The sequence below is a fragment of the Primulina eburnea genome, chromosome 5 (genome assembly GCF_022965805.1).
Source record: "Primulina eburnea isolate SZY01 chromosome 5, ASM2296580v1, whole genome shotgun sequence".
Lineage (NCBI taxonomy): Eukaryota > Viridiplantae > Streptophyta > Magnoliopsida > Lamiales > Gesneriaceae > Primulina > Primulina eburnea.
Window position 1 is genome coordinate 4,873,811 of NC_133105.1, and position 10,059 is coordinate 4,883,869.

The 10,059-nt window shown below is 35.3% G+C and overlaps 2 protein-coding genes across 3 annotated transcripts; one reads left to right on the forward strand and one right to left on the reverse strand.

Moving 5' to 3' along the window:
* Positions 1–391: 391 nt before the first annotated feature.
* LOC140832575 (uncharacterized) lies at positions 392–5,170 on the forward strand. The gene is made up of 12 exons (XM_073196670.1): positions 392–871; positions 1,435–1,563; positions 2,028–2,120; positions 2,306–2,385; positions 2,839–2,952; positions 3,232–3,305; positions 3,523–3,599; positions 3,898–3,981; positions 4,054–4,146; positions 4,223–4,330; positions 4,439–4,513; positions 4,594–5,170. The coding sequence occupies exons 1-12, from the start codon at positions 578–580 to the stop codon at positions 5,026–5,028; spliced, it is 1,656 nt and encodes a 551-aa protein (XP_073052771.1). The 5' UTR covers positions 392–577; the 3' UTR covers positions 5,029–5,170.
* Positions 5,171–6,584: 1,414 nt separating this feature from the next.
* LOC140832576 (uncharacterized) lies at positions 6,585–8,252 on the reverse strand. 2 transcript variants are annotated; one of them, XM_073196672.1, is made up of 3 exons: positions 7,380–8,252; positions 6,944–7,047; positions 6,585–6,780 (listed from the first exon to the last, which is right to left on the reverse strand). In XM_073196672.1, exons 1-2 carry the CDS (start codon positions 8,162–8,164, stop codon positions 6,978–6,980), a joined length of 855 nt encoding a protein of 284 aa, XP_073052773.1. In that variant the 5' UTR covers positions 8,165–8,252; the 3' UTR covers positions 6,585–6,780; positions 6,944–6,977. The 2 variants fall into 2 exon arrangements, with proteins under 2 accessions (XP_073052773.1, XP_073052772.1); XM_073196671.1 differs by lacking the exon at positions 6,585–6,780 and having other exon boundaries at positions 6,845–7,047.
* Positions 8,253–10,059: the final 1,807 nt, after the last annotated feature.

Below are 10,059 nucleotides of genomic sequence, written 5' to 3' on the forward strand. Positions count from 1 at the left end.
TTTGATTTTCAGTATATTTATTGTCGGATGAGATCATACGATATGTCGGAGCATATTTCTGATTCATATTTAACGTAGTCAATCTCGACTTATCTGAACTCTCAAGTCGAGCGATCACATGATCATATATAACACATTCAAGACAACAACCATCAGAAAAAGTAAACTCGTGAATATCATTTTCTTTTATAAATCTCCCACATAAAAAAATAATTTTCCAATGAGAAATAAATGCAATATTTATTAGTTTAGATTCCAGATTCAAGAATCAAAGATAACATTAGTTCAAGCTACTCGGACATGGTAGCCTGATGGATCTGGATCCGAATCCGGAATGAGTAAAGATCTGATAGAATCCGAATCGAAATATAACATCAAGATTTCTACCCTCGTAATCGGGTCGTAACTCCAACTCTGAATTATCGGTTGGGCCTTGGATTTGGACTTCTTGTTCAATCAGGAAACCTCAAGTCGCTCATATTCCACGCGCCGCTTCCAACCAACAGTCCCTGATTCTACCCCCTGATTCTACCCCTGAACTACGAAACAGAGTGTCAAGCATACCCACGGTGCGAAGATGCCGACTATATTAGTGCAGAAGGAAGATGAAAACGAGCAAGTGAAGGAGGAGTACGAGGATGAAGAGGAGTTCTCGCTTTCATCGGATTCAGAAATTGGGGAGGCGTTGGATTACTTGGATTCGATAGATGATGCAGAAGGTGGGACGCTAGACGGTTCGTTCACTTTGCTACATACAAGGCGGCCCAATGCTCATGGCGGGTTCCATTCCCGGCCTAACACCTCGTCGCTCCAGCCTGTATCCAATAAATCCCAGAAACTTTCGAGTCATATCAGGGCGTCACCTTTGGAGGTGCAAAAAATGATGTTTGCGGGTTTTGTCTGTTAGTTTTAAAGACTGGTTTTTTTCTGAAATTTAGGTGTTCGCTCCTTGGATTTCTGAATTTCTGGAATGTATTTTGTGGTTTCTTGGATAACGACCTATTAAGCTATTCTTGAGACATCAAGGGATTAGAATTTTGGTTTTTTTTTAAAAAAAAAATTGCAGTGGTATTCAGGGAGACCTGGTATGGGGCGAAGGGGCGATCGAACCCGATTTGAAATTATTTGCTTAGTTTTATATAAAATAGTTAGTTTCACCCCCAAATATTGGTCCACCGCCCCCCACACAATTCTTAGGTCCTCCCTTTGTAGCAATTAAAAAAGATTTAGATTTTTAAGAAGCAAGGTGGTGTTCGAATTTTTTATCAACAATTTTGCATAGTTTAATCCAATGCGGAGTGTGAATGTGGTAGCTACGTAGGTGATTTTTTGAAATCCTTCTTGATGAGACATTGATCAGATATGTTGTGATTGGCAGTGTTTAACCTGTGTGGTATGTCGAATAGTTTTTTACATGCTATTTAAAATATGCAGGAGTGGGAAGGCAGGTTTAAAGTTGGCATGTCAAATTCTGTGACAACTGCAATTCGTGAAAGTGTTCGTGATATGGCCATTGGTAAGACTAAGACAACTGAGAAAGCTGACCGTGCCACTGTTGAACAGGTAATTTTTGCATTCTTGAATTTTCATGGAAGCCCTACATCTTTCTTTGTTTCATTTGATCTGCGGGAAAACGATTCTTTGCTTGCCAACCTATGTATCTCTTCTTCTCCTGACATCATGATGTTTCTGCTGTTACATTCATCCATCAAATTGATGGTGCGGTAATTACAATTTTGACAAAAATAGTTCAATTTTTTTCATTACATTATTTGGCGCATTTCCTTGTTACATGGTATGTGAGTGCATTGGCTTGCAGATGCAGGATACTCGCCGATCAGATTTTATACCTTTTCAGTTAATCATATGTCAGGACCAATTTTGAATGTGCTTATGGCAACTAGACTTAAATCTTCTCTCTATCCTTGTTATTAGGAAGAAGTTTTTGAATTGCATGATACTATGCTTTGGAGTGCTATCAGCCTGCAATCCTACTATTTTGCTTAACAATCTCTCCTTGCTATCAGGCTATCGACCCAAGAACCCGTATGGTTTTATTCAAAATGCTGAACCGTGGTGTATTTCATGATATAAACGGCTGCATTTCAACTGGAAAAGAAGTATGTTTGTGATCTTATGTTTAAAATGTTTACATTTCCTCATTTTACTCCGTCTCTCCTCCCACTTTTCTGATTTTCTCCCAGTTGTGTGTTATCTGGGAAGTTCATACTTTCTCGATCTTTTTATTATCTGTTTCAGATACAACATTGTTAAATTCAGTCTGCTTTATCTTTCTTTTAAACAGGCAAATGTCTATCATGCCACAAAATCTGATGGTCAAGAACTGGCGATCAAGGTTTACAAAACTTCAGTTCTCGTATTCAAGTATGGCCCGATAACCTATTCTTTGTCTCCACCATTCATATTGTGATGTATTTTACCGAGTTGTAGCTGATGAATCTAGTCAACTTAGAATATGATTATTTTGTGAAATTCTTGCATATATAAAAAATAAAATCTACTTATTTAGTCTTCTTGTCTCAAGGGATATGTTCTTATGCAAATATGTAGAATATTAGCTTAGCCTGATATAACAAAACATCTTGCCTTTTTTGTCCTTTATATTCGAAAATAAACCAACTTCATACAGTTAATATCCTGCTAGCCTTCCCAGTCAGTTGTCTTTCCCCTTTTTGTTTGAGGATTTAAGTGGTGGCTGTGTTTTATCGCTAATGTTCATTTTTCGAGTTTTGTGGTTCTAGAATTTGCTGGTGGCCATTTTGAATTATCACTGAACCTATGCTGAAATGATCCATCTACATCTGCATTAACAAACAGGGATAGAGATCGATATGTACAGGGTGATTACAGGTTCAGATATGGATACTGCAAGCACAATCCTAGAAAAATGGTTAAAACATGGGCTGAGAAAGAAATGAGAAATCTTATGAGGTAAGCCATTTCGTTGTTAAATGAAACAGAGAACTTTACATGGAATTCCTTTTTTCCATTCAAACAATTAATGAATCCTTTAAAACCTGTCGAGGTAAAAAGTGTTTCCTTATGACTTTCCAAATACTCGAGTTAGAGATTGTAAACTGAAATCATTTGTTTAAATGATTAGAATAGGATTTTGCTCTCCAATGCATCCTTTAGCATTTGATTCCTATGTTTACCCTGTGTGTGTATTGATTCCTGTTCCATTTTCTATATGGTCGTGATAAATTGAAGGCTAAGGGCAGCAGGAATTAGGTGTCCAGCTCCACTTCTTCTGAGGCTTCATGTCCTGGTCATGGAATTCATAGGTACTATCAATCTATCATTGTGTTAACACTTTATATATTTTCTTGTAGCTTTGTTAATTTTTTTCTTCCAATTAAAATCAACTTTGTTGAATTTGGATACCCACAAATTGCAAATAAGCTGAAAATTTTTAAATTGTGATTTGTCTCAAAATATCAGCTAATGATCGACAAAACCTTTATTTCATTCAGTGGTATACGTGATCTCTTTGAATGACAGGAACGGCAGGTTGGGCTGCACCTCGGCTCAAGGATGCTTCTTTATCTCTCGACAAGTTACGTGAAGGCTATATGGAGGTGTGGTTGGATGTCATTTTCAATATGTTTTTGGTTTGCACTTATGGTAGCTGTATCTTCAATTCTGGATAAAAATTATTTTTCGTTCCTCATTGAGATAGTGTTATTTTCTGTAGTATCATACGGAAAAAAATATAACTATACATGGTAAGGAAAACGTAAATAAGATGGTGTGACTTTTGTTGTCCACATGATCCTTGAGGGAGGGCATCCAATATTACAGTGCTGAAACTCCTCTTCAAACCGATGCCAGTTAGAATCCTTTCTTTATTATTTTCTGTTTTGTGTTGTGTTGCAGATGATCATGGTGATGCGAACATTGTATCAAAAGTGCAAGCTTGTGCATGGAGATCTTAGCGAGTATAACATACTCTATTTTGAGGTAAGCATTTATTTTCTGTTTTGAAAGAATTACATGCAGAACCTTGTATAATTAACTTCTTGTGTAATGCAGGGTCACTTGTACATAATTGATGTCTCTCAATCAGTTGATCTTGACCATCCCCATGCCCTTGATTTCCTTCGAGAGGATTGTGTTCATGTTTCCGTAAGTATTTCTTCTACTACTTCCTTTCTTGTATCCTCTAGCAGAAAACTTACATTTGCCTTCTCATTTGGCGCAGGATTTCTTTAAGAAGAATGGGGTAGCTGTCATGACAATTCGGGAATTGTTTGATTTTATAGTGGATCCTACTATAGATGATGATTCCGTGGACAGTTATCTTGAAGAGGTACAAATTATTTCACATGCGCTCATTCCCGGAGTCATCATAAATTCTAATCGCATCTTTTAATGACTTGGGAAATATTCATTCTTTACATTTTCAAATCATTTGCAGGCGCAAGAAAAAATTTTAGTCAGAGGTGACAAAATCTCTGCCGAGGAAGAAATTGCAGACTCCGTATTCGTGCAGGTTTGAAAGCTTTGAAATGGATCAATTTCTTCATGACTTATTTGAAACACGCTATTCAAAATCCCTCTTTTCCCTTTTAGTCATACATTCCAAAGACTTTGGATCACGTGAAGAATGCAGAGGAGGATGTTCAACAAATCATCAGTGGGAAAGACACAAGAAATATGTATTATCAGACGATTACAGGTCTTAATAAAGCTCTTTCTCTCGCCAGTTCTTCCATATCAGAAAACGAGCAGCAAAATCCAAATGTGGAGGTTGTAAAGGAAAATCTTGCATCGACCCCCTGCTCAACTGACTTGCTGGAGGCCGAATCAGAAACTGAATCAAGTGACTCAGAGGAGGGTTCTTCTTCAGGTAGTGATACAGAGGCAATGCCGTTAGACAGGAAAGCAGCTCGGAAAGAGAACAAGAAGAAAGTGAAAGAAGAGAAAAGGGAGGCAAGAAAGAATAAGATTCCAAAAGCGGTGAAGAAGAAGAAAAAGAAGTTGGCCAAAGCCAAGAAGAACAGGTAATTAATTAGAACCTCATTTGCAAACAAGTGGCTAGCCTATTTAGCTCTTGAAAAAATTTTGCATTGTAGTAGTTGGAATTAACATTGTTCGATTGTTACATTTATGTTTTATAAATATAAATTATAAATATGCATTAGTTTAATTATATTTATACGTATACACACACATATGTGACATGATTTTGACTCCCTTGAATCTTTGGATCATAGTCTGGGCCCCTTTATATAATCCCACACCAACCCCCTCCCCTCGGGCCACTGCAGAATTGAATATTGTATAACATGGACTACATTTGATGTATGAAATTCTAATGCACTTTACACCTGCTCCAAGCATACTCAATGATACTTTTAACGGACAGTATATGTCTGGCATGAGATATAATGTGTTTCATTAAATTTTCACATTTCGAATACTTTGGTAGCCGCTTTGTTTAGGTTTATGCCTACCATTTTGGCACGCAGGTAAATTTTCTAACTTGAGTTTGATGGCTCCCTTGTGAGAAAAGTGGTCCAGGATTCATTAAATGTTTCTACTTCATAGGTTATGGTTCATATTTATCAGCCTAGCACCACACACTAGTGTGGCTTTATTGATTATTTGACCTCAAGAGTCCCAAATTGAAATAAATGAATCCTATGGTTACATGGTGGGCTGCTATAAGTCCAAACACGTCACGCATTGAGTTTGATATTATGGTATGCATTGACATTACTTCGTGCACATAATATACTGCATCTAACATATTGTAATATTAGATAACCGGCATCGATCTCCTGGTGTCAATGATAAACAGTTCGATTTCCTCGATCAAGATTTTGTGATTCGAGTCTATCTAATTGTGTAATTGAAGTACAGAAGTTTAGATACCAGCGTCTCTTTGGTCGCGGTGATTATGAGCTATCTCGTTGCTCTTGAGCAAGATATGTATGGTTTGAATCTTGTGAAACCATGTATAAATGTAGGGAGAGCTTCTTCTTAATTTTTCAAATTTGTTTTGTAATATCAGGGGTTATTATTTTTTACATAAATATCTTACTTTTTAGATCTTTTTAGATCCAAGATGACCATCAATTCACATGATTTGTCATTTTTTGGGTATCAATCGACATCAAAGTATAAATTACAGATATGAATGATTTGAAGACAATTGCATATATATTTAAAATTTATTTTAATATATGGTTGGGATGTCAAATTTTATTCTGGTGTATTTGCACAAAACATGAAATGTGAATGCACAAGTTAATTTATTATGTTGCATGTGCTGCATCGCTCTGATGCCGGATGGCTCCAAATCAATGCTATCTTTGATATAAAGATATGGACGAATATTTGATATCATCGGCTTTTAATAGATGTAAGCAAATTGTCACCATTCACATTTGCACCATAAATGTCAATAATCGTCCTAGCATTCAAACAAATATCTTATATGAAGATAGTTGGCATTGAGGTCGATCTTCAGAAGAGGTAAAAATGGAAAATAATATCTTTAAATTAGTAAAATAATCATTTTTTTTTTTCTTGAAACTTCAAGCGGGACAAATGGATGATGCATTTTTCAAACTTCAAATAAGTAAATGGCCTAAATTTATTGCGAACTATACAAGAAGAGCAATTAACCATAAATATTGAATTCCTAATCCCCCAAGCAAAGTCGGCTGTTTTCTTACATTGGGTCCCAAGGTTACGTTTTATATTGGCAATTTGTAGAACAATATCCAGCAGAATCTGCAGGCTGATCATATTCTTGCCAAACAAATAAAATTTTCTTAAACTTGTCATCAAAGAATATACAAATGCTTCATTCAAATTATCCTTTTGAATATTTCTCTATATATTCAAAACCTTTGATTATTCAAAGCGCTTAATTCACTGAAAATAAAACTAGTATATCAATCAATATACATACCATTAAAGAAACATAAAGGGGTTATTCCTCCGATCTACGGGTTCTTTTCTCTTTTGCCATTGAAGAAACAGGAACAGCAACCAGATAGGAAGCCATATCTTGTTCTGCATCAGAAAAAAATATTCTTCATTAATATTCTGTATACTTCTTGTGAGGCCAGTATAGAACTGTAGTTTGTTTAGTATCGAGAAAAGAAACTTAATTCTGCGTAGAATTTTAGAACTTGATTTTGCCATGAAATCAACGAAACTTATCTTTTCGATGGTGGGGGAAGATTTATTTTATTCTCTGTTTAAGGAAGTGAATGAACAGAGAAAAAGACCGACAACAAAATTTCTAGACAGTTTCAGATTCTTGATCAAGTTAAAAACCAAAAATAAAAAACAAAATGTATCCCACACAAAGAAAAGCAAAATAACACCAGAAATTGACATACCGTGTATTCCTGGTGCTCCGACCACCACTACTGCCGCTGCTACCGCTGCTGCCACTATTATCACTCGTTCTGCTACTATCACTATCGCTAGAACCCGTAAATTTCTTCTTCCACCAATCTTTTTCAGCAACACCCTTTACTATCTCAGGCTTGGGAGAAACCTTACCGCTATTATTACTCGCGAAGCCCTTCTTTTTCTTGGACTTGAAAGAAAACGGAAACACCATGTTCAGAAACAGCCCCTTGTTGTCAAAACTCCCGCTTCTCGTCACATGCTTTTCATGTTTCTTATAACTCTCCTGCTTCGTAACCTTCGTCTCTCCCCTTTGCTGCAGAATTATCGACGATCTTTCGTATTTCGGCGATGTTGTTTCCGTTTGATCTGTGGTGGGATTCTCGACAAGGTCTCTTAAGGTGAGTTCGTAGGATGACTCAGGCATGTTCTTCACCATTTCCATGAGCTCCCACTGCCCTCTAACAATGGCTTGTGTTCTTGAATTTGGCGACAAAGACCTGTGATTATGGTCTCCTAAAAGGGGTTCTGAGGGACTTTTTGGTGGGCTTGGATTGTTCTTCCATAAGGGCGGGGAGCAAACACCTGAATCATCACCTTCCATGGATTCCTGGTGATTTTCGGGTCGTAACATAACTATTTTTTCGCGGCACGTGTTGCTATGATTACCGTCATTATATTGCGATGATTTTCTGACACCTCCTATGAAACTGTCCGAGCCCGGATTGGGATAAAAGTGACCTGGGCGATCGTCTGTTCTTGGATCGCACATGATTTGTTCTTGGAGTGAAAATGAGGCAAAAGTTGGAGGATATGGACAAGTTGGGTTGTGGTTGGATTGTTATCAATGAGTTTAGGTACACTGTAATTAGCTTTTAATTTGATGATAGAAAATAAATTAAATATAAAGTGTTTTATTGGTTTTTTTGTTTTTTTATTTATTAATATTATGTTTAAAAAGTCAAGAATTTCTAGATGTGGGGGCGTAGGGTATATCTTTCTCCCCAAATTTCCTCGGTTTTGTCTCTCTCCATTTTATTTATTTTTTTTACTTTTATGTTGGCTTTCATTTTGAAATTTAATGGGAAACACTTATTTGTCAGATTTAATATCCTCTTTTTTTTTTCTCGCTTTCCATATGCTATTCACCCTAATAATTATCAATATTATATTATTAAATTTGAGATATTTAAATTAACTATTTTTGATGTCACAATATGTTTTAATAATTATATATACAGTGAGTCTCACGTGAGACCGTTTCACGGATCTTAATCTGTGAGACGGGTCAACCATACCCATATTCACAATAAAAAGTAATACTTTTAGCATAAAAATTTATACTTTTTCACGGATAACCCAAATAAGAGATCCGTCTCACAAATACGACCCGTGAGACCGTCCCACACAAGTTTTTGCCTTATACATATTAATAAAATACTAAAATTTTGCTGGTTAAATTCTTAATTTTTTTCTCTCATATATCAATATTACATTGTAGTCTCTCGTTATTTTTTATAGTTATATTTTGATCTTTATTTAATATAAATCAAATGAAATTATAAAAAATATTGTGTTGTGTGTGTGAGTACACTAGTTTAAATAAGATTTACATTTTTTATGATACAACATTAGGTAAAGTAAATCTCTGGGCTAACAAAAGTCTAGCACATTAGTATGCAAACTACGTTAGACAAACTTTGTACGATTTTTTTCATACTATAAATTGTTGATAAAGGAAATCAAACTTCTTCCAAATTAATTAAACGTTCATCTACTACAAGGAGTTGAATGAAAAACACGTGTATGTTTTTTTTTTTTTTGACAGTATATCGTCTTATTTTGGTTTCTAATATAAAGTCATACTTTCCCTAAGAAAATTATGTGTGTGTCTATATATTTGCACAACTGTCTATCTAAATTAGTCATGGTTTTATTATTATTGTTATTTTAGAAAAACATGTACATGTATAATGATATGCATTACATTACATATTTTAATCTCGGACTAGAAAAAAGGTGGGTCCTTAGCCCAAATTTTATCAATAAGTATAACAACGATATCCTGATTTTAAGGGGATTATTTATGTCACAAAAATGACTTTTATATTAAGGTAGGTCTTTTGTTAGACGGTCTCACGAATCTTTATATATGTGACGGATCAACCCTCCCGATATTCACAATAAAAAGTAATACTCTTAGCATAAAAAAGTAATAATTTTTCATGAATGACCCAAATAAAAGATCTGTTTCACAAAATACGACCCGTAAGACCGTCTGACGCGAGTTTTTGCTTTTATATTAATGATAAATAAAGTTTATATATATAGTGGATTACACAAGGGCCGGTTGTTAATGAATGTAATTATGAATAGATCGGCTCGGTTGGTATTAAAATCAACCAATAAAAAAAAATGATACAATAAAATAATAAATAATAAACAGCAAAAGGTAAAATTGATTGATGTTTAATTGATACTAGTAATCGTTGCACACGCAACGCGTGTGTCCTGAATACATGTGGCTAATATATTAAATATTCATGATATTACAACATAATGACGTCACAACATAAAAAGAGAGTTTATTTTTCACGGTGGCTAGTTTGGAGAAGAAATAATATTATTTTTCACGTGATCAGTTTCCTTATGACGGTGAATATAATA

Coding starts and splice junctions, on each gene's coding strand:
- LOC140832575 (XM_073196670.1), top strand. CDS start 578: ATGCCGACTATATTAGTGCAGAAGGAAGATGAAAACGAGCAAGTGAAG. Junction 3,306..3,522: donor CCTGGTCATGGAATTCATAG/GTACTATCAATC, acceptor TTTGAATGACAG/GAACGGCAGGTTGGGCTGCA. Junction 4,514..4,593: donor CAGACTCCGTATTCGTGCAG/GTTTGAAAGCTT, acceptor TTTCCCTTTTAG/TCATACATTCCAAAGACTTT.
- LOC140832576 (XM_073196672.1), bottom strand. CDS start 8,164: ATGTGCGATCCAAGAACAGACGATCGCCCAGGTCACTTTTATCCCAAT. Junction 7,048..7,379: donor CGGAGCACCAGGAATACACG/GTATGTCAATTT, acceptor TTTCTGATGCAG/AACAAGATATGGCTTCCTAT.